Source organism: Pteropus medius, unplaced genomic scaffold (assembly GCF_902729225.1).
Source record: "Pteropus medius unplaced genomic scaffold, Ma_sr-lr_union100, whole genome shotgun sequence".
In the NCBI taxonomy this organism is placed as follows: Eukaryota; Metazoa; Chordata; class Mammalia; order Chiroptera; family Pteropodidae; genus Pteropus; species Pteropus medius.
Genome location: NW_024349519.1, coordinates 25,910,286 through 25,935,253, shown reverse-complemented (window position 1 = coordinate 25,935,253; position 24,968 = coordinate 25,910,286). Strand labels below are relative to the sequence as shown.

At 37.2% G+C, this 24,968-nt stretch overlaps 1 protein-coding gene and 1 long non-coding RNA gene across 3 annotated transcripts; both read right to left on the bottom strand.

The window, feature by feature from the left end:
* Positions 1 to 8,329: 8,329 nt before the first annotated feature.
* On the bottom strand, positions 8,330 to 12,862 carry CDKN2AIP (CDKN2A interacting protein). Of its 2 annotated transcripts, none has more exons than XM_039882612.1 (3): positions 12,217 to 12,862; positions 11,655 to 11,785; positions 8,330 to 11,238 (listed from the first exon to the last, which is right to left on the bottom strand). In XM_039882612.1, exons 1-3 carry the CDS (start codon positions 12,486 to 12,488, stop codon positions 9,893 to 9,895), a joined length of 1,749 nt encoding a protein of 582 aa, XP_039738546.1. In that variant the 5' UTR covers positions 12,489 to 12,862; the 3' UTR covers positions 8,330 to 9,892. The 2 variants fall into 2 exon arrangements, with proteins under 2 accessions (XP_039738546.1, XP_039738547.1); XM_039882613.1 differs by having other exon boundaries at positions 11,686 to 11,785; positions 12,217 to 12,658.
* A 2,721-nt stretch (positions 12,863 to 15,583) lies between these two features.
* Positions 15,584 to 24,548, bottom strand: LOC120618424 (uncharacterized). Its single transcript, XR_005657252.1, has 3 exons — positions 24,443 to 24,548; positions 17,280 to 17,422; positions 15,584 to 16,191 (listed from the first exon to the last, which is right to left on the bottom strand). It is a non-coding gene; the product is annotated as an uncharacterized LOC120618424 (long non-coding RNA).
* Positions 24,549 to 24,968: the final 420 nt, after the last annotated feature.

The following is a 24,968-nucleotide window of genomic DNA, read 5'->3' as shown; positions in this document are numbered from 1 at the left end:
TCATGAGATTTACGTGCCCTTGTCCAGGTTTTCACAGTTTTTAGAAAATATTCATGTGAACTGGACTTTGTTTAAATGCAATTTACCATTTTTGTAAAATGACTCAGAACTGGCATTTCACCTCCACAAGTTTTTACTTTAGCACTTCTCTGTGACGAAAGCAGTGTGTCGCAACATTGTCAGGCTTTTTTTTTTCACAAGAGAGGTGAAAATTCTTAATGGAGCCATCCATTCATGGGATGCAATAAGCAGATTGTGAACATTCTTTCTTTTAAGACAGAACTTTTGTTTCCAGATAGGAAGAGAAAATATTAAGTGTGTCTTGGCCTTTGCTTGTTTCAGGTGGATCTTTGCAGCAGGAAAGTTTTCTTGAGATTTTTCATTTATGAATCTTATTAATGCTACATTGTGATATTTATTGGTAAAATCTGTTGGCTCATCACCTGAATAGAGAAGCTATTATTTTTCAGTTCATTACACAGAACTCTTCAGCATCATGCAACATGTCATCACTACATTGACTGATCATTCTATTAAAAGTAGAATCTTTTCAATGTCTTATACTGCATCTTATCCTAGCATTTTACATGCTGGCCTTATGAGATTCTCACCAGCTGTGTCACTTTCCTTTTCTGAATAAAAGTTTGGCTACTAAATAAATTGCCTTTTCACTGAATGTGACTTTTTTTAAATATATTTTTTAATTTTTTAATTACAGTTGACTTACAATATTCTATTAGTTTCAGGCGTACAACATAGTGATTAGACATTTATATAACTGACGAAGTGATCACCCTGATAAGTCTAGTACCCATCTGACACCATACATAGTTATTATAATATTATTGACTATATTCCTTATGCTATACTTTAATCCCCATGACCATTTTGTAACTACCAACTTGTACTTAATTCCATCCTCTTTTTCATGCACTCCCCCAACCTCCTCTCCATCTGGCAACCATCAAAATGTTCTCTGTATCTATGAGTTTGTTTCTGTTTTGTTTATTTTGTTCTTTAGATTCCGCATATAAGTGAAATCATATGCATTTGTCTTTCTTCGACTTACTCCACTCAGCACAATACCCTCTAGATCCATTCATGTTGTCGCAGATGGCAAGATTTCATTATTTTTTATGGCTGAATAACGTTCCATTGTGTACATATACCACGTCTTCTTTATCCATTCATTCATTGATGGACACCAAGATTGCCTCCATATTTTGGCTACTGTAAGTAATGCTGCAATGAACATATGGATGCACATGTCCCTTCAAAGTAGTGTTTTGGGTTTCTTTGGATAAATACCCAGAACTGGGATTACTGGGTCCTTCTTTGTGAATGTGACTTTTTTAAAAAAACAAAACAAAAACTTTATTCCCTTTGTTTTGAGTTTCCAGTAGCCATTTAGAGGAATTGACACCTTTACTACCAAACTGCTATAATTTGTAATTAAGTTCTTTTGAATTTTTTTTTTTTGGAGCCACTGCTGCATTTTTAAGTTGTTTGGCAGCACACAACAGAATAGGCCAATTTGGATCACCAGCCCACGTAAAACCCATTGATAAGTAACTTAAACTGTTTTTTGTGTATTCTTCATTTTAGCAATGCAGTGAAAAGACTCAGAAGGTTATAGTCTTAAAGAATTGTTCATAGGTGTAGGCAATCCACATTTGTAACGTTTAAGTCAGCAAAGCAGCGAGGCGGGCGCGGGGGAGGGGAGTGGGAGGGGGCAGCTGAGTCACAATTCATTAAAAAAGTTCCTTCTTTAGAAAGAAAATTTCACTTCAATATTCTAAGTGGTAGAGCTTATTTGCTGCTATCAGTGGCATGTAAGAGGAGATTGGGGGAATCGTAATTTAGGATGGAGATGCTGATGGATTACCATCTTCCCCTCTCCTCATTACCCCCGCTGTGATAGTGCTTACCTATTAGCAAATTATCAATGGACTCCCTGATCTAGTGTCAAAAACTGATAATAGATTCAAACTAACGCTGTCCTCTGCCCAGCCATCCAGGGCTGAAAGACCTCTAACAACAAGGACAATTGATTATTGTGAGTGCTAGCATTGCGCAGTGTGCAAAGTTTCTAAACTGGAGACTCAGGAGAGCTGATGATACAGTTCTAGTCTGAGTCTGAAGATCTGAGAACCAGGAGAGCAGATGGTATAATTTCCAATCCAAGTCCAGGTCTGAAGGCAAGAGAAGACTTTTGTCCCAGCTTGAAGATGGGCAAAGAGCAAATTCTTTCTCACTCCACTTTTTTGTTCATTCAGGCCTTCAGTGGATTGTATGAGGCACAACCAGGTTGGGGAGAACAATCCACATTCAAAGTCCACCAGTTCAAATATTAATCTCATCCCTCACAGACACACCCAGGATAATGTTTAACCAAATATCTAGCAACCAGATATCAGTAGCCCGAGCAAGTTGACACATAAAATTAACCACCACAATACTATTATGTATACTATTCCCAAATTTAGTTATTTTCTCAATATCTACCTTTGAACACATAAAATTTTTTAAAAAGTGGTAAAATAAATATTCTTTCCAAATAAAGATATTTTTTCTTTGAACTACACAAAGTTGGAATTTGTAAATTTGGGGTTTTTTTTTTTAATCTCTGCTTTTAGAGTTATAATTATTATCTGGAGTGAAGCATGTGCTGCCATGTTCGTTATGAACACTTCCCTTTGACCTCTTTAGGGTGCTTGTAATGGAATTTTAGATATTTAACGTCGATGTGATTTTTAAAATGCCCAGGATAAATTTAACTGTTATGGCTAGGAAGAATGTACCCTCGAGTGTTTCAGCAATTAGATGTGCCCTTTAGCTATTGTCCAGCTGTACTTAAGAGCGATAAATTTAAGATGTATTTTGCTCAGAAGTGAGAAGTTGACATTTTATATTTGTGAGGCCATTCAGGCAATAAGTAAATGAGTTTAGCCATGGAGCATTTATTTCATAGCTATCCTCACACCCTCTTGCTCCATTATGGCAAAGTTGTAATTCTATTCTGTCTACTATTCCCCAAAAGAGGCCTTGAAAAACTGTCAACAACTTGTTATTGCAGCTGAAATTTTACTTGTATTACTTAATATGTAAGAGAAAGTCTTTCTTATTTAAGGATACCTGGAGAAGCAGGAGGGTCCCCTATTAGACCTTTGGGATTACATGGCAGAGACCACTTGTGATCCAACATGATTACAAATAAGTACATATTCTTACAGCAATTATCGAGTTGCACTGCCGAACTCATTTTTAAGTCGTACCACTTTCTATATTGTATATTGCTAAGTACAAGGCCTTCAGTACTTGTCATTTATGAACTTAGAGAGCCAACATTCTTAAGGTAAATGGTGGTGGTGGTGGTGAATTCAAACCTCTATGTGATAGGCAAACTAACAGATCCCCAAAGGTATCCATGTCCTAATTCCTAGAACCTGTGAATAGGTTACATTAAATAGCAAAGGACAATTAATGTTGCAGACAGAATTAATAAAGTTGATTAGATGATCGCCTAATCAGATGATATTAACATAGAGAGATTATCCATGTGAACCCAATGTAATCACAAGGGATCCCTGTAAATGGAAAAAGGATGCAGAAAAAGTGGGAGAGAGAGAGAAAGAAGTCAGGGTTAAACAGAGATGTAACAGCAGTAGTATTGATATGATGCAATTTGAGAACTTAGCCCACCTTTACTAGCTTTGCAGATGGACGAAGGGGATCATGAGCCAAGGAATGCAAGCTCCCTCTGGAGGCTGGAAAAGGCAAGGAATCTGATTCTCCCTTAGTGCCTCCACAAGGAAATACAGAGCTGCCAAAATCTTGATTTAAGCCAAGGGAGACTCTATGTTGGATTTCTAACCTACAGATTTGTATCGTTTAAACCACCAAATTTATGATAATTTGTTACAGCAGCAATAGGAAATCAATATGCTGTTAGTTTGTCTGCCATAGATTAAGAGTCAGTAGGGAAGCTTCGCTTTGATATATGGTGCCATGGATTCCCTTACAATAAGAAGGGATAGAATTTTAAAATCTGAAAAACCACTGAAGTCTACAAAAAATTTACAGATGTTTCATGGGAACAGACTTGAGCTGACCTTATATTATTTTCTGCGTACCACTCTTTTCCCCTCTTGCTTTACACTGACAGAAGTCAAAAGGGGTCAGTAATTTTTTTTCACTATTTTCTCAGAACGTGCAATTTATAAGATGTCTGACTTCTGAAGTACTATCTTCCATGGTTTCAGAAAGTAAAATTCTTAAAATCTTTACTCATTTATGTTAGCTCACATTGACGAAAGGTAACAACCAAGAAAAAAATGGAGCAAAGAAAAAGATGAAAGGGAAACCAAGCAAGAGACGGTATTTTAAATGGAAGCAAACTTGATGTGATTAAGGGAATAATGAGAGAATACAAAGTGCACTCTCAGATTTATTCCATACCTGAGCTGATATAATTCTTCATCTGCCTAGTTCCTGGAATTCCCTCAAGGTTTGTAAATAGAGAAAATATATCCTTAACCTAACCTAAACAGCCCTACTCACCTGATATGGTTTGATTTTAGCCTATTGTCTTGAAATTTCTCCTACAAAAGAATGTGTTGGGCAGAGACCAGGTATAAATTGTGCCTCCAGCATTATCAAATAACTTTAGCGTATGCTAACCCAAAAAAGTTTGTTAGAATTTATATGCTACCCGTGCTTCATAGAACCACTAATATTTCAAATAACATTTTTAAAGTGAGATTTTTCTCATAAGTTTACTCATACAGCAAACTCAGGAATTCTTGGCCACCTTGATCCACAACTCCAAGGAGCATCAATCATTGTATTAAATGACATCTATTATATTCCATGTGAATGGTGCTCCCTGTGTTATACAACTCAGCGGCTCTGTATTTAAGGTCCTGATGCCTTAAGTATTTCTTACTCAAGCCTCTTTGTTATCTTGGATCCTCCAAACAAGTGATGCATTGTTTATAGTCAGAGGGTAAAAGAGGCAGGATCATCAGGTGAAAATTGTCATTATTCCCACTGCTGCAATTCTGACATAGGTTAAGTTCATGCTATAGAAGTCAGGCCCCACATGTCTCAAATGCCGGCTTCCCTTCTTTACCCACCCTTCTCTTCAAAATCTACTGGTTCTGGAATGAGTGGATTTTTACTTTCTTTCTGATACAGACTTCTGTTAAGTCACATTGTCCTTTTCTCCTTCCCTGTATGAGCCATAATGGCAGAATGACTACTAGAGAAGGTGAATTACAGGGGAAAGGAATGAGTATTTTCAAAATAGTATTATTTTACTTATCTTTTTCTTATTGCATTCAAAAATTTTGAAATGAAACACAAGGAGAGAAAAGTACACATTTTAGCCTACATTGGTTTCCAAACTGCAGGTTGTTGAGCATGTCTAATAACTCCGTCATTAAGTATGGTCCTCTACAGTGCACATGGGTAAGATAAACTAGAAATGTCTCCATGGACCTCTATTAGTTTTGATTTTATGAGAACCATTTATTTTCCTTAGCTACTGTAGAAAAAATATTTTATAATATACAAATAGCAAAGTAATGAGACAGAATTCATATTTGTTTCAACTGTTGATTACATCGATTCTATCACTGCCTCTGTAAATAGTCCCTTTGCATTATACATGTAGAAAATATTTTCCAGTGATTGATACATAGTCAAGCAGTTTAAGTTTACTTCTTTAAAGGATTCCTCATTTAAATAAAATTTCTAAAATTTTCCTCAAAGTGTGATTACACTTATTTTCTGGAACACAGGAAACAAATATCATGGGACATTGGTGTTCACAATCACTGCCCCAAATTAGAACCAAGTCATTGCTTGAATCTAGTTTTCTTACAGAAGTATAAGAACACTAGATTTGAGTCCGTTTCAACATTTACTAGCTCTGTGATTTGAGGGAAACAATTCACAATGGTTATTGGTTTTCTAACCTAAGATCAGTATCAACCCACCTTAAATAAGACATGTAAGATATCAACATATTTTAGGTACCCAATAAACAGTAGCCATTCACACGATGAGTTCTTGCAATGCTGGTAGTTCTTTTTTTGACCTAGGTAAATGTTATATGGGCAATTGCTTAATAATTATTGGACTTCAAATGGACTTCTGCAATTATATTTCACAATTAAGAAGAAATGGTAGCTATTTTTAGTGTTATTTACATGTTTATTTGTGATGGTCCCGTAAGCCTGACCGGAGTCCTTACTAATTATAAATTCTAATATGGCATATATCCTAAAAATAGATTAGTTTCATTTTATAATAGGCAGCTTTCTGCCTACATCCACTCTAAAACTTGTTGCAGAAGGAAGCTGGCTATCTACACGGCCTCAGAGTTGCTAACCCCACTTCTGCTCATAGTCCAAAGAGGTATGGCAGGAATTGAGAATGGAAAGTAGAAGGAATTCAGTGGTGGGATGTGGTCACTCTTCTTCCACCAGGGTAGGTCTGGTCCTGTTTTACATTTTTCTTTGAGGAAATATGGCTTAAAAAGTTTGAGGAACACCGATCACATATTCATAACTGTCAGTGATTTTTTTTTGTGTGCATTTGCCCTTACATTCTGTTCAAGTTACATACATTAAGTTCCACTTCCATATGACAGTTTTAAAGTTTAGTATATTTACTGCTGCTATTACGTGAGTGGTTGCTTCCTAATGACTTCCAATATTCTCATTCTACTGTTTCAAAATCACAAAAAGTATTTTGTTTCCTGTTAAGTACTGGCATCTAAAACATCTAGTTTTCACAAAAAGAATGTTCTGTATGTAACCCTTCCTGTTTATTATTGTTCTCTTCCCAAGTTAATTTTGTGTGAGACCTTGACCACTAACAACAAAGGAAGAGAAAAAGGGAACTTTAAAAGCTAATATTCATTTCTAGACAATGATCTTCCTTCAGTAGTTTTAAAGAAGGAAAACATAAAAGTGGAGCGATATTAAAGCTGGTAATAAAAGGAATGGTTCTAGCTGGGATAGCAACTAAGCTGTGTTCAGGAAAGTCAGGAAATGTGAAAAAAAAACTTTTTGAAGGGGTGGTAGGAAAATAGTTTCATAATGTCTGTATTTATGTTTAATGGTAGGAAGCTACAAATAACTTTTTAATTAACCACAGAAATATTTAAAGTCATATTGGCATTTGATACCCATAGATTTGCCAGTGTCTAGAAAGTGAGTCAATATAGGATGTTAGCACAATTTTTGAGGACAAAGCCTAAGTCCTCTTAAACTATAGAAACAACACAATTATAGGACTGACTTTCCCAATTATAGGACTTGTTTCCAACATCTTGGAATTGCACACAACCTTATGACAATTATTTCAGCTAAGGGCAGCTGGCAGGCCCCAAGAATTTGAGTTAAAAACTCATACCATTCTTCAAAGTCAACTTTCCAACTTAACCATTGAAAAAAATCCTGATTTTAGCACCATAAAAAAAAAAAAAAAATCTGAGGATGTTCTCACCTTGATTAAAAAGAATCAGTATTACCATCTTGATAATCTATTTTATTCACTAAACTCGACTGCAAATTTAGTTTTTTTTTTTTCAATAAACTTCAACTGCACCCACGTGGGATAATTTCTTAGTTGAGAACATTCAAGACGTGCAAGTACTAAGAAGCATTAATAAACAGAAGAGCTCCTAATGTGACTCATTCATTTCAAAGAAATGAGGCTTTGGGAAAACATGGTCACTTTATAAACCTGGCAGAAAACCAGTCTGAGGGGGATTTTCAGTAATTTTTCATTTGGAAAAGTGAGAAAGTTAAGCAATACAATAGTAAGAGGTTGGGCTCTGGAATCACACTAATTTTTTTGGTTTGACCTGAAAAATGGGCCAAACGAGAATAGCTACTCAAAAGGCGGTGAGGAAATCAGAACACATGTATAAGCAGTTAATGAACTATAGTACACTGCACTTTATTATCTTAATACTGAAAGCTTTCTGACGCAGCTATTCTACTTTACAGATGAAGTTAAAAGGTTAAATTCCCAGAGGGAGCCTACATTCTCTCTCAATGATTCCAAAGCTTGTTTTCTTCGGCACTATACTATCTTGAAGAATTGCAAAATATGCATTTCTCTTAAATCATTAATTTTTGATTATTTTATGCCTTTAATAAGTTTATAGCAAATAAACATTTATAAGTTTTTACACTAAGCAGCTCCCTCCAATTCTACCATATCAAAAGGTAATTGTAATTTAAAATATTTTCAATAACCTTTACTTTAACTTGAAACAAGCCAATTGAGGATATCACCAAACTACCCAAATAGATAGATTATAGAAATTTATTCATTCTTTGTAATATTTGGCTTGCTTTTCTGGCAATCATTGTCCCATAAAACACACGTTCCAAAACTGAGGACAGCGAGGTAATTAAAAGTGCTTTCACAACATTCATGTTATTGCTTTCTCACAACCCATTTACAGAAGATGGACTTAACTTTGGTATTCAATTTAACATTCTCAAAAGTCAATTATTTTTAAAGGTTATCTAGTGAAATAAAAACTGATTATTTCAAATATATAAAGTATTCTTGCCTATTTCTAGAATATAAAATAGAAATAACTTCTATATACTTAAATTGTGCAACTTATGTTCAACTTTCCTATTCCAATACAAGTTGGTATTTGAAAGGTCATTTCTTGATTTCTCTGTACATTATCACCATTATTGCTCAATGTGTGGTATCTAGAAAGCCAGAAGGCCACAAAGATAACAAAACATCTTGGGCCAGTTTGAAGAAAAATGAGAGAGAATACACTACAATAGAGTAATAGAATCACTCAAGACATAAAAACAAGATTCCATTTCATCACTAACAAATGTAATTCAATTTAACGGGCTTATTAAAGAGTTGCACATGGCTCACTATTCTTCCCAGTATTCTCCTGAGATTTGCAAACAAACTCATCTAGCTGTAGATTTATAAACTATACCTTAAAAGCTGTGTATCAGCTATGAAAAATTACTTGGTTGTAATTTACAAAGACTAGTAGTGAGAAGCCTAATTACAGGAATTAGTTCTGACTTGGGGGGAAAAAAAACACAACTTCTGGAAAGGTAAAATAGCTTAAAGCATTTAATATCTAAACAAATCAATCTGTTAATAGCAGTAGTCACAAAATATGCTTAATATAGAAACCCACAATTATGTTTTTTAAGAAAAAGTGTAAATTGTATTTCACCTCAAAACATAAATTATTAACCCACTTAAAGAATCTGCAGTGGTCAAAATCATCGTGAATTTTAAACAACTTCAGAATAAAATAAACTTAAGTACTTTATACTGCTTTGTATCTAAAAAATGCTTACAACTTCTCATAAAAATAGTCTGAGGCAACTATTTTTTCTTTTATTCATTAAAAGACATGTTCAACATTATGGGCAACATTCTCAAAACCTTAAGCTTCACAGACTTTCAGACATTCAAATACTATGGTCCCCTTTTCTTTGATGTGGGAGGTTTATTCCACTAGGGAAAAAAAAAAGCATGGTGGATAACTTCATACATTTTTACCAAATTGAAAGTAGTACAAAAGTTTTAAGACTCTACAGAACTACACATCGTACCTAATATATCATTAAAAATAGAAGACAGCATTTTCCTCAGCAAATAAAACAGCATACTGGTATGCTGTTAATGCATATCTTTTAATGTGTACTGTCATTCATAAATTATTTACAACTTCTACTGTGAAGAGAACTAGAATGTAAATTTTCTGCAAAACTGGAAAAAAGCAATACAAAATTTGTGAAAGCCTGTGTTTATATTATACAAAAAGCCAGTTTTTCTCTTCAAATACCATACTGTATGCAGTGATATTCTGCACATATTATAATAATTCTTGAGGATGTTTTAATGCTGGAGGTAAGTTTACAGGCCTTGATTCTTCATCAAGGAGCACTAGGTCTTCTATTTCACTGCCTCTGTATTTCCTTTTACATATTTTTACCACCACCTTTTTCTTGAGAAATAATTTCAATGCTTCTCTTGATGCAACTGCTTTTGCATTTTCTTTGCTTTTTCCACAGCCAGTGCCCAAATACACAGACTTGCATCTCAATTCACAAACAATACTTTCTTGAGAGCTCTTATTTTGAGGCAGATCCGCCAATTCTTTCAGTGGGACAAAAAACACATCCAGTGTTGCTTTCAGAGCCTCGATAGCTGCATTTAGGAGCTCTCCATGATTCACACTGGGACTAAAGCCACCAACAGCTACCAACTTCCATGCCACTGTTTTATACAGTCTATTGAAAAAAGGTTGCTTCTGTTTCACATCTTCATTGGTTAACTTGCAACAGGAAAATTTGACAGAACTCTCACTTGACTGGGAAGTACTTTTAGAAGGCAATTGGGATGTGCTAGTCTGAGAACTACTCTTAGATGCCAGCTGGGACACATTTGCTAAGGAAGTGCTTTTGGAAACCAGAGATCCACTGGTCTGGGAGCTGCTCTTGGAGGCTAACAGTGATGCAGCTACCTGCGAAGTGCTTTTGGACGTCAGCATTGTTGTATTTGCTGATGTACTGCTCTTGGGAGTTAGTAAGGATGTGCCTGATGAAGGACTGTTTTTAGAAAGCGAAGAAAGACTTGCCTCTGAACTGGTTTTGGAAGTTAACACACCTGAAGCTGTCTCTGAACTAGGTTTAGAAGACAACAGTGGCAACTCTACTTCTGAGCTCCCTGAGGAGCCCAACAAGGGCACCTCAATCTCTGAGATGCTTGGAGAAGCTGAGACTGAAGTGCCTTCCAAAGCACTCTTTTTAGGTGATCCACTTTGTTGTCTGGTATCAGTGGATTGGTTCACATGACTATTCACACTGGATTTCAACAATGAAGAAACGAACGATGCTGAACCATGTTTATCTGGGGCTTCTGATTCAGAAGCTTTTCCAGACCCTGCCGTTGTTACCTGAGAGGAAATGCTGCTGCTGCTTTGGCTGGAAACAGATCGATCTCCATCACTTGTAGAACTATTCTGACTTGAGGTGCCAGTGCTCCGAGTGGAGTTCCCACTACTCTCCGATTTGGTAGATGACCCCGCACATGCTGAGCTGTTTTCCTGCTGAGCCGATGCACGATCTGTTTTAACAGAATTTTGTGCATGATCTTGCTCAACCGTAGAATTGTTTTTTTCTTCTGTAACTCGTTTTTTGGTTGGTTCTTCTACCCCTTCTAAAAAGAAGGAAAACAGATATGTGATTAAGTCTACCTCATATATATCAGCTGAAATTTACAAGACAGTCATTAAAATAAAGGACAAGGCAAAAATATTTTAGGACTGATAGTTGCTTTAAAAAGAATGGAATAACTTAATTTCTTGAAACAGCATTGAATAACATTGCTAATTTCTAATATTAAAGAAATCAACAGCACAGACAACATTTGACACGTCAAAATCTGAAACAGTTAAAGGAAACTATCAAATTCAGAGCCTAAAACACAGACATGTAATTTAGGTTTGCCATTCCAACTTTATTAATAACATTATATAAATTCCATCTCGTTAAAAAATTAATAACAATAATTCCTAATTTTATCAAACTTATGTTCTAAACTCCTATGTATGTTCACATCTATGATCTGCTAACCATTGCTACTTGATATCCCTCTTTTCTTCACCTTGGCAACCAGTTCGTCTCTTGTTGTATGGATTGGAGCATCTGTCACTTTGATGCCTTCAGCCATACTAAGTATTTTATCCATAACTTTTTGAGGGTACCTGAAAAAGAAGGAAAAGCCACTTTTTAAAAGTGTTTTTACTAGACTACTACTTCTGGTGTGAGAAAACAGGCCACAGGAACTGTATTTCCTGGTTGTAACAAAAAATGTACCAACCGCCAGGAACTTTTTCTGGAACGCCAGAAACAAATGCACCAGGGTCTGGGAGGCGGGGTCTCTCCTTACGAACCTTAAATTTAGTGTCCATCCACAAGAGCAAACTCCTCTACCAACAGCCCCCCACCCAACAGGGGCACCTACAGACTGTAAATCACGTCGGCTTCCGGCAGAGACGCCCTTCTCACCCTCAGAGGACAGCCGGTCCCGTGGATTCCCGCGCTTCACAACTTCCCCTCCCGCTGAGGGCTCCGAGCCCGTCTGGAGGCTGAAGACAAAACCCGGAGAGCTGCTTAGGGGCGATTCCTTACTCACCGGCACCCGAGGAAGACGTGGTTGGCCCAGGCCATGGAAAAGGAGATGAGCTGCTGCAGCTGCCGATTGCGGGTCCCGCTCTCAGCGTCCGCAGCTTCCTCCGTGTTAGCGGAGGCAGCGCCGCCGGTGGGAGCCAGGTCCCCGGCGTTGCGGAGCAGAAACTCCCGGCGGTGGCGCCAGTGTTTGTCAGTCTCGCCGTCGCAGCGCAGCGCCTCCACCCAGGCGGCAACCCGCGGGTTTTGGCTCAGGTACTCCGACACCTCCTGCGCCATGTTGTGCCTGTAGGTCGCGGAGGCCGAGAGCGGACACTGCACCGGGAAGGAGGCGGGTGCGTGGGGCGAGCGGCCCTGTCACTGCGGCCTGCAGCGGGGCCCTCCAGAAAACGCTCCTCAGGAGGCCCAAACCACAAACAACAGCTCGGGGAGCAGCTGAACCGCCCACTTCCGCCCGCCGCCGGCTCCTTCCCTTTTATAACCTCGCCGCCGCCGATCGCCCGCGCGTCCTTCCGGCGCGGCTCTCCCAGGACGCTTTGCGGCGCTTGTGCTGCCGCGACGCTGCGGCCCCGGCAGGCGGTGGAGGGGCGTCTGCCCGGGAAGGGACAGGACGGGACGGGAGGGAGGCGGGCCTCCCGCCTCCCGCCCCGTGAGGGCGGGCCGCAAATGGGTTCCCGGGGCGCCCCGGCGTGACTCTTGAGCGTTCCAGCCTGGCTTTGTGACGTCGCGCACGATCCCGCCGCCGCCCTCCCTCTCCCTGGCCCTCTGCAGCGCCGCGAGTTGTAGCGAGGCGGGGCGGAGCCGTGGAGGACAGCGGGACTCCCGGCAGCCGCATCAGGGCAGTCAGAGTTCTCGTCTGGCGCCGCGGCGCGTCCTCGCCGACCTGAGTCACCGAGCCACTAGTGGGAGGGCTGTGCGACTCCGCCTGACAGAGACGCTTGTTTTGAGCGGAGCCAAAATAGACAAAAGCTCGCCTCCATCTTTTGATTGTGTCGGAAAACAGCTTCAAGCGCCGTTTTGAATGTAGAGTAGCGAATGCAGACCGTCCTGGTCGCGGGCATTTAGTAGTGTGGGGGTGCATAATAACTCAAATATTAATAACAGATAACAAGGTTTAACGATTAATTCAGTTCGATGTTGCCCCACAGCGTCGCGTTTGGTTTCGTTTCCGCAGTTCAGCCTAGACAATCCCTGCTTCCTCTCGGGATGGTTTTTGGTCAATAACAACGCTGTGCCCAGGACGTTCTGTGTCTCGTTATTTCCTTAACAATTAACACACAACTGGACAAATAGCCTGGAATGCGGAGTGGAAAAGTGCCTGTTTATCTCCACCGCCCCAAACCTTTCCCTCTCAAAGCTATTTTTTTCTTGTTTTTTTTTTTGTTTGTTTGTTTGTTTTCCGCCTTAGAACACCCACACTTTCATTACTGATGGCTTAGTTATTGTTATATACCTCCAATTTCAGGCATGTGTATAATTTAAGATTAATAAGATAAGTGACAATTATGATAAATTACAAAATGAGAAATTTTCCTTTCACTAAATGTGGATTTTGGTTTAAAAATGCTTGTATCAGAAAAGTCAAGAAAAAAAGATTACACCCCCCCCAAAAAGCCATGTGATTTGTATACATGCTGGAACAATCAAAATTCAGCTAGTATGTGAAAATAATATTGCCCACTTTGCTGCCATGCCAAACGAAACTGCATTAAAACAGGCACAAAGAAAATTGAAATGTGGAGTTTTGTTTCTAATTTCTCTTCTCCTTTTCAGGGAAAATTGCTGTAACTTTAGAGGGATGAAAGGACCTGGCAATTTAAAAGACAGGACCAATTTTGTGGCCTTTCCTTTCAAGAATTCTTTAGCAAGAGGGAGATACCAAGTAAAACAATTTATGATTACGTGCATACCTACATGATATTTGTGTATTTTAAACCAAGAATTTTCTCACTTTTTTCTTGTTGCTGTGTAGGCTTCATTGCGTTGAAGGGAGAACAAATAGACCTTGAACTTATTATTTTTTAAAGTTATAATAATAGTAATATCGTCTGAAAGCCGGAGTACTTATTTGCAGGTGCTTGACAGAAAAGATTGGTGTATTTTTCTTTTTGATTCTTACAAAGTTAGCATTGCATATAAATATTCAGGGCATAGACCATGGATCACACAGTTGAAAAGAATAGCATTTAAAAAAATAGTTAATAAAGGCTTTCCCACTATAAAGAGACAAATTCCTAAATTCCTGGGCTCGAGGGATTCAGAAGAGGTGAAAAGAAAACCTGTGAAAATCAAGGTGGGTGGGAGAAGTGGAGTGTGGGAGGGAAGTGTTGGCTCCACCTGGACTATTGTGTTTTAATTTAAGCCTTAACATTAATATCAATACATTTGTTTGCTGCTGTGAGAAATAAGATTGTGAAGTTATGTCTTTCGTGGCGTTAGTTTCTAAAAACATCAGATATGATTCCACTTTAGAGGCATACCTCGGTTTATTGCACTTCACTTTATTGCACTTTGCGGATACTGCATTTTCATCAACATCAAGGCAAGACCCTGCACTAGCAAAGAGGTTGTGACTCACTGAAGGTTCAAGTGATGATTAGCATTTTTTAGCAATAAAGTATTTTTAACTCATGTACATTGTTTTTTAGACATGATGCTATTGTACACTTAATAGACTACAGTATAGTGTAAACAACTTTTATATGCACTGGGAAACCAAAAAATTAATGTGACTCACTTTATTGAGATATTTGCTTTATTGCGGCGGTCTGGAACCAAATCAGCAATATATCCAGGGCATGCCTATATCTTCTCTTCCTGTGGCATAGCGATTATCTCAATTTTAGAAAGGCTCCTTGGGCATCTACTGATGTGAAGAAGTAGAGAACTATGGACATTCTCTACAGGTTCACAAATTTTAGTTTGATTAATTTCAGTTGCAAGTGACAAAAATTATGATTTAAAATTGTTTTTGCTTAAACGGAATTTACTGGCTGTGTTATTGACAGTCCAGGGAGTAGATTGGGATCCAGGTACTCAAACAATATACTGTGATCCGGAAGCCTGTTTCTTCTCATCTCAAGACTGCTTTCTCTGAATTAGCTTCAGTCTGAGGCAAGCTCTTCCTACATAGTGGCAAGATGGTTCCTAGTAGCCCATGGCTTATGTCCTCCATAACTCAGCAACCACAGTAGAAACAATTTATTTTTCCTGAGAGTGTCTGCCAATGTCCTGAGGTTCTATCAAGAATCCACTGGTTCTCATGAGTTCACTTATGTGGGATATAAAACTGAAAGCAATTAACGAACAAGACAAAACTCATAGACACAATAGTATAGTGGTTGCCAGAAGGAAGGGGGTGGGGGTGGGGCGGGTGGAGGGAGGTAGAAAAGGGTAAAGGAGGTCAAATATATAGTGACAGAGATTTGATTTTGGTGGTAAACATGCAATATACAGATGACGTATTATAGAATTGTGCACTTGATACAATTTTATATATATAATAAACACTAGCTGGCGGTTGAAGTATTCTGATTGTACAGGTCTGATCATGTGTCCACCCTAAGAATAATAAAACACCTGAACAGGGTCAATATCATGCAAGAAAAATAACAAACTCAATAAGTCAAAGAAATTACACTCAAGAAAATGGAGATAACAGGCATGTGAACAGAAGAGTCACCAAATACTAGAAACGATTTTGAAGGATCGTAGAAGCAGTTTCAAATGACACAATTCTGCGAGAAAGCCTGTTATCAAGGTGATTTCTTTTTCTCCTCATTTTAGCCGAAGTGATAAAATCTTTTTATAGCACTTATATTTCTTTATAGAGTAGTAAAGAGCCTTCCTGAAAACAATTTTGTTTGTTTAGTCTTCATGTTCCTCCTAATGCCAACAAGATGAAGTATTACTATATGTACTTTTCCATTTCTTTGTGAAACTCTTCACCTGTGTCTGATCCCAGAATGTGGGAGATTTAAATCTAGAAGAGAGATTCAGAAAGAGATCAGATAACAGTTACTGTTTGGAGAAGTATTGTTTAAGTTCCCATAAAATAACAACTTGATCTTGGCTCTTCAGAATCATGGAAAACCACAGCTGGAAGGGGACCTTAAAACTGGGTTTATTTTGTAGATGAGGAAACTAAGATCAAAACTGTTAAGTGATTGCCTAAGGTCAATTTGTTAATGGAAGAGCAAAAACGTGAAACCAAGGACTTAATTTTCGGACTTCTGGTCTAGGATTCTGTCTCCTGTCACATTTTGCTCCTTGGTGAAATTTAATTAATCGGCAATTTTGATTAACTCAAGGTGTAGTAGCTGCAAAAGAAATAGGACCTGAGCTGAAACTAAGATTACAACAGCAACAATCCTCTTAATTATTGGGCAATTTGGAAGCTAGGAGTAAGAAGGATAGGAAATTGTATTTTTTGTACCTAGGGCTCCAGCACAAAAATGTGTGATTGTGTAACCTCAGAACCAGCTCAAAGATCCTATTCCTGTTTAACAAGATACTGAGTTGCTTTTCAGAGACAAAGGAGCAAAACCACACGTCATGCAGCCAAAGCATGCACAGAGGAGACAACTTTGACCACCAGGTGCACCCAGAACCAAAGTCTTGCCTCCTCCCAACACACAGGACCGAAGGACCCAGGACATAAGCAGAACTCGAACACTGAAACCCTTTCAAAGGCAAAGGGTCCATTGTCCAGGAAGACCTGGCGTTGATGTCCCTTTACCATAAATGGCCAAGTTCCAAGGTCCTCCAATTAGAACTTGCACCACCAGTACTTCCACATACCTGTTCACTCTAACCCTTTAAAAACTCTTATCTTAGTCTAGTGAGCAGAATGGATTTGAGGCACAATTAGGTCTCTCATTTCATCGGTTGGCGCCTTCTTAATAAACCTTTCTTTCCTTCAAACTCTGTTTTGAGTTTTGGCTTTTTGAAGCATTGGACAAACAAACTTGGGCTGGGAACAACTGCCTTGAAACTATGAGCAGCAAAGGAAGTAGAGAATGTTCATGGGAAGATCTGGAAAGCCAAATGAGAGGATAGTATGTCACTTACCTTAGTTAAGAATATTGATTTAGGAGTCAATCATTCTGGGTTTGAATCCTGACTCCATTTTATACTACAATTGTGTCCTTGGGCAAATTATTTAACTTCTCTAGGTCTTGATTTTCTTAATCGTAAAATGGAGATACTGGCGCCTACGAATTGTAAGGAAAGAAAGATCATGTGTGAAAGAGAATAGAAAATTGTATTTCCTGGTACCTGGTCAGTATCTGGTACATAGCCTACATTCAATAAATAAACTTTACAAACATGTTTTAGATTTTATTTGTTAGTGATGCAGTTGTAATAATTAGTTTTTTGGTTTATGCAAATAACATCTTTGCAAATGAACTGAGTTCAGCAGGTACAAATCTCAGTCTACAAATTCAAGATGTGGAAAGAAATGTAACTATTTTTATATGATTGAAACCATTTTCTGTTTTAAGGTCCCATTCCACCAAGTGGGGGAAACTTCATTTCAGTTCATTCAGGATTTTGACTCTCCATTCTTGACATAGTGTTAAGGCTCCTGGGCTGCAGCTGGGGGGTTGAGATGAGGAGTTCCCAGGCATCCCCTGAAATATCTTTCCTCTCTGTTTTTGATCATGTAGATCCCTACAGCAGGGCCTCATTAGGTCAGAGGACTCTCCTTGCTATACACATTCCTCTTTCAGGCAAAGATAAACATTCCATTGCTTGTCATACTGTGGGGGCAAAAAAAAAATTAATACTTTTCTTCACACGCTCTAAGTTCTTCTAGCTGGGCTAATAATCAAATTAACAGAGACTGTTTAACAAGAGATCAAAGTTTTAATATATGTGCATGCGGAATTCACATAAGCATGAAAATTTCAAAAACTGAGGTAACATTGGGTATATAAGATGTTTTGAGAGAGAAGGGAAAGAGGGGAGAAGGGGTATTAGATCTCAGAAGTGAGAATAAGCGATTTACAAGTACTGAGGAAGAGCAGAACATACGTGGCAGGAACATTTTTGCTGGGCAACTAAAACTATGAGACATGGGGTATCTAACTAACAGGCTTAGAGTCTTCCTGACTAGTGCTAAGGTGAAGGTTCTTAAGGTGATTAACCCAGACTCCTTTCCTAAAAAGCAGGTTTCTGTCTGAATCTCTTGGCCAGGAAAGTGGGAAGAAGCTCAAAGGTTCTATCTGAGTCGTTTCTTAATAAATAGCTTAAAGTCAACATCGCAGAAAGCAGCTTCAGGGCAGCAAAATTTTAGTTCTCTTCCATCCCGCCTTTGAAACTTTAAAGTTTCACATGCCAGAAGCTAAGTTAATCAACTGTTCCATATTTTATTAATCCAATTATTTAGTCTTGAGAATAAGTTCAGTTAAACTGTTGAGTCTTATTTCAGGAGACAGTGATGCAGATGGGCTCTCAAAAGGAGGCTATATTGTGTAAGCAAACAATCAGGTATTTTAAGAGGTGTGTCTATAAAAACAAAGGTTAATGATCAGAGCAAATTATAAACTAGTTTCTGAGTCTGTGTGGCTGTCAGTTGAGAAGATTTCTAGATGTAAGTCTCAAAGCTTCTTTTGCAGGAGTGAAGGAAGGCAGTGACAATCTGATAAGATTTTCCTGGTGCGCAGTTTGAATGTCTCTGATGATGTCATTGTTAGGTAACTAGTGATACATGAGCCACAGGGGAACAAAGGGGTAGGGGCCCAGCCTAGAGACTACCCAAAGAACACCCCAATGGTAGTAGAATTCTGGGTATGCATATGCACACTAACTAAGCAAAGAGTTATATAGCAGCCAAGTGTCAATCAAAATGACTTCACTTGCCAATCACCTAGGAATGCCTTTGGAACCACCCATCACAGTCCAAATATAATGCAGACATTCCCATTTCTGGAGTCCTTTTGTGTTGGTTATAGTGGTGATTGTCACAACGCTCTGTCACAGCTCTCATCGCTAAAACTGTGTACCTCCTTGGGCGTGCTTTGTCTTTTTAAAATATACTTTTAATAAATTTTTTCTGTATCTCACTGACCTATGATTCTTCGCTGCATAAATGAGGAAGAACTGAAGAAAAATGCTAACTACACTTATCCCCTCCCTCCTTGCCATTGGAGTGACACTGAAGTTCAAATCCATCCCAACAGTAATATCACCAGGTACTTAGGTAAAGTCTGTGCAGTTTACACAGCATCGGTGTTGAGATTGTTTAAGCATGAGCTTTTGTGATGATTTCACTGAAGTTTATATTATGTGGTCTAGCTGCAGTTTGTAATTGCAAGGTTCAGAAAAAAAGAAGTTTTAGTTCTCAATAATTTCAAGTCAAAAGATGGGAGAAAAATGAAACATTAGTTTGGAGGTTGCAGCCAAATATTTAAGAAAACTAGAAAAATTCAAGATCCAGTTCAGTTTACAGGTGAAAAATAACTTTAAAGACAATTAACTGGAATCTAATATCCACAAGTGTGTAGTATAGTTTCTACTGAAACATAATTTTTTTTTCTAAAATCACTCATTTTTTTCAAAGAGACAAATTAAGACAATTTATTGTATAAGTCCATGTTTCAATAAATGTGGCCTGGTTATTAGCATAAATACAATAAGAATAGCAACTGGTCATATAGGTTCTTTTAAATCTGCTTTGCTGGAATTTCATAAAGAATCTCCAGTTCAAACTTTAATTAGCTAAAAAGCCAACCTACATCCTCGCCATCGGACTTCGCCTGCAATACCTATAGATTTGGGTGAATTCTTCAGGCTCTGAAATTCCTAAAAATGGAAGTTCTTTTTTCGTATCTCCCAGGAAAGCAACCTTTGTTTCTTACCTGGAAAAACTGCTGTGAACCTTGTCAGCAAGATACCAGGCTGTTTTTCTAAGGGGGTTTTTATTAACAACTAAAGTCAATTTTAATTCCTTAAAGCTTTCTGGTGACATCCAGAGTCTGTGCATGTCTCTCTCAACCATAATATTCCAAAGTCTTGATTAATAAAACCATCTATAGATATAGATAGATATAGATATAGATATAGATATAGATATAGATATAGATATAGATATAGATATAGATATAGATATGCATCTGAAAAACAAAGAGATTTTTTAAAATCCAGCAATATTTCAAACAAAAGTTATAAAAATTATAATCATCCTCAATTCACTCAGTCTTACTGAGTGGGGCGATTTGAACTATCGTGTCGCCCCAGCAGCATTGGGGGGATGACTACGGCGAAGTGTAATTAGTATTTTTCCCTGGTTCTTCCTCACTGACGCCTCTGGGGATGCAGGAGGGATTCTCTAACTACCAGTAGGGTGTTCTTTGGGTGGTCTCTAGGCTGGGTCCCTATTCCTTTGTTCCCCTGTCTCTCATGTCTGACTAGCTACCTAACAGTCCCTTATAATTTTTGTTTATCCTGATCATTTGCCAGTATTTTCATGAATCCAGTTATTCCTTTGAGTTCTACAAATCTTCATCCAGTTTAATATATAATCTGAAAATTTATTCTCAGAAACCTCTATTATAAAATAATTTAGTCCTCTCCATGGATCTTTCTGAAGATAAAGCATATTTGCAGAAAGCATCAGAGTAAAACAATGTAAACGATAACAAAAAACCCCTTAAAATGATATGGTTCTAATGTAATCGATAAAGAACATTTTAAGATAACAATTAGAATTGCTAATGAAAATATATCAGAGCTTTGTAGTCTCTTGGAGATTTTAATATAATCTCTAGAACATCCATTTTAGTATTAATATATTCATACAAATACAACACAATTATTATTTCTTTATTTGACAAAGCTTCCCCTGCAATTTTAATATATCAAATAGGCCTAATGACTTTAAAATTGCTCTTATAAGAAGAGAAAAAACAAACCTTTGAGGTATTTCAGGGGCCCACTGGAATGACCCAAAGACATTTCCACATTAAGAAAAACTCTCCTTTTAAAATTTGAGGAAACTGGACTTTGGGTGGTAAACACACAATAGGATATACAGATGTCAAATTATAATGTACACCTGAAAATTATATAATTGTATTAACCAATGTTACCCCAACAGACTTAAAAAAATAAAATAAAGTAAAATTTGAACCCTGGGTAGGCTGTCATACTTGACTCCAAAAATCATATATCATTATGAGACAATATTAAATTATTCACTTACCCAAAGTAAACCATGAAAGGTATCAAACATAAATGCAGGGTAGCAAAATTTTAGTTTTTAGGATTAAAAAGAGTGTTTTCTTAAGCCATTAAGGACCTGATTAAGATGATATAGCACATGGAACTATTTTTAAAAAAACATAGAATCTTTGTTTTCTATGCAGAAAACTTCACTGTATCTTAACTGGAGCAGAACAATAAATACAGGGAAACCTTTTTCTTTTCAATAGATTGAAAAAGAACCAAACTCTGGTATTGCGTCAACTTACTTTTGATATTTAAACTCACTTACTTAATTAGATTTATTCAAATCTTTTTCAGCTTAACCTCAGATTCCTCTTCACAAAACTTCCACAACTTTCCTAGTCTCTTTTAGTTTATCTCTTACTCATTTAGAAATAACCAACCTTAGGACAAAGCACTTTTCTTAATCCTCTCAAAAATGTATCTCCATACATTATTATACCTTCTATTACCAAAAACATAGTTTCCATCTGTCTTAATTAGAATTCTTAAGCCCTTAAACTTTAATTTCTAGTGACAACTAAAAAGTATGCAATTAGTATTCTTTAGATTGGCAAATTTATATGTTTCATAACCTTTAGAAAAATAGGCTCTTTAATTAACAATTATATTCACAATTTTTAAAAGAAACATATATTCTTAATAAAGTACAAGACATATTCATTAACAGATCAAATTTATCTTTCAGTTTCTCTGAAATAAGAAGGCAAAAGTAAGTAAACTTAGATTAATCTAATAATGTTTTAGAATTCCATATTATTTAGAAATATTCTATCATTTTATCATTTAACTTATTAATTTAGTAATTAAAGTTTCAAGTTACCAAAAGGTTTTGGAAAACTATATTTAAGCACATATATATCATAAAATATTTATTACTAAAAAATTTTCTTAAAAACCTTTTATTTTAGTTACATCTATTTATTAGTTCTTAATAATTGAGATTTCAAAGTTATTATTACCCAAGTTATTTTCTTGACAAATTTTGTAACAGCATGAACTTATTTTTGAAAAATGGAAATATATTTAATATTAATAACTCTAAAAGACACATCTATTTAACCCAAACAAACTTAAACCAGCTTTACTATCAAATATTTTTCCTGATCACATGATCCCGAAAAGCACCTGGGTTAGTTTCTATTCTATTTTTGAGAATTCTTATATAAGTGCTTGTTTGTTTAAGCCAACTTAATAGAACCCTTTTTCTTATAAATCAACAATACTATTCAGAACTAGAAAATGCCACACTACTCACATGAACATACAGACATGAACAGAAACTTCCCAGCCTTCATTTAAAAATTACTGCCATAGGATAGATAAGATAATATAAAGGAACAGTTGTATCCATACTGTGTTTCTGGCAGAATAAAATAAGATTAGCTGTGTAGATGAGTAAAGCTTTTTCTCACTAATATTTGTGGAGAAAGCACTTAAGATTTGTATTTGTCTTTGGCAAGGAAAACTTGGAGCCATAGAAGCAGTTCATGCTTTCAAAAATATCCTAGTCTTTTTTTTTTTTCCATCAGTCTAAGGAATTGGGATGATAAAGACAGGTTTAAACCACCTCTAGAGTAGCATTTCTGGTTTCACAAAGATTTGTAAGATGACAATTACTCTCAGAATTTGGGTTGAAACTTAAGTGACATCATAGGTTGACCTACCGATCTAACTACATAATTTCTAATTTGTTTCTTTCCCTCTGGGTATATGGTTTTATTTTAGCATAGAGAGGAGGCTCAAAATAATAATAATAATAATAAATAATAATAATAATTATTATTATTATTTCCTGTCAGGCTCTGACATTAATTTCCAATTCGGTCAAATTTCTGATCAAAAGTTATTAAATTCTTTCAAATATCTTGTAAATATTTCTGGTATTATTAAACAATTCCATGGACCTAAGAGGTTAGAAAAGTTACTACCTTCTAGAGTCTTTCCCTCTGATAGCCAAAAGAAATTTGACAGCTTTCATGTTCTAGTTTCCCAGTGAGATATAATGTCTACTTCTATCAGGTAAAAAAGATACACTCTATTAAAGTTGACATAAACATTCCAATTTTTATTATCTTATGTCTCAATAACCTTTTAAAAATTTTCACCTTGTTGGGAAATCCCTTGATTTTTCCTTCCACCTTTTTTTCTTAATTCTCTTGTTATTTAACCTAAGGATAGTAGCATCTGTAAGACTAAAAAAGCTAAATAGCAAATTCAAAAGTCTTAAGACAAGTTAAATTTTTGTAGCCATTCGTTTATTATTCTTAAGTGCAGGTCTACTGTATTTTCAATGTCCTGATTTTTATAATATCTGCAAATATCTGTAGGTAAATAGGAAGGGGTCTGAGTGGACTTTGATTTCTGTTTTAATTTCTGTCCTCCTCCCTTATTAAGAGTGTCTTAATGGCTAATTATTATATCAATATGAAAGCTCTCTAAAAGTTTTCAATTTAGAATTTTTTCCAATTCAGGGTATCCATTGTCTGGCCAGTGACAAGAGGATTTTAACAGCGATTCACATCAAAAGACTTTTATGGCCTAACTAGGGGAGCAAAATGCTTCCATAAAGAGTGCGAAGGATGCAGCCTTCACAGATCCAATAGTTCAGTCCCAGAGACAGTCTAAGAAAGATAGGGAGCCCTGTCTTTCAACAGCTGTTCCAAAACACAGGGAATCTTGTGCTTTCTCCTCTTTGAACACAATAAGGTTTAAAAATCCCTAAGCTTGGATCCACAACCTATATGCTGCACGCCAGATGCATATGAATCATCCAGCTGGCAGAGATAATAGATCATCTCTGCAAGAAAGGGGATCAATACAAAACAAGAGATTCAAAAACAAAATCTTTACCAGAGTCAGGTTTGCCCAAGAAACTAGTTCCACAAATATCTCCTCCTGCCAATCTAAACTTAGAAGAGAGAAAAAGATTCTTACAACTTCCAACATCCATCAAATCCCACAGACAAAAGAGATCAGAGACACTGACAGAGTAAAATGCTTACCATCTCTGCTGGCTGCGGTCAGACGTCCATGATCCCTTAGCTGCAGCAGTCCAGGGAGCCAGCAGTGTGTCCCAGCCAGTGAATTCTTCTGGCACGGCTTGCCAAATTGTGGGGGCTAAAAAAAAAAAAGAAACTTTTCCTCCCACCTTCTGAGTTCTTCTAGCGGGGCTAATAATCAAATTAACAGAGACAGAAAAAATCAGTTTTAATACATGCACATGGAGAATTCACAAACGCAAGAAAATTCCAAAGACAGTGAGGTAGCATTGGGTATATAAGACATTTTAGGACAAAAGAGATAGTGGAGAGGGGTGTTAGATCTCAGAAGTGAGTTGGGGAAGAGTGGAACATACACGGCAGGAACATTCTTACTGAAAAACTCAGAAACAACGGGATGTCTAGCTACCAGGCTTGGAGTCTTTCTGACCAAGGCTAGAGTGAAGACTCTTAAGGTGATTGAGCCCAGGCTCCCTTTCTGAAAAGCAGGTTTCTCTGTCTAAATCTTTTGGGCCTCAGGGTGGAGGCC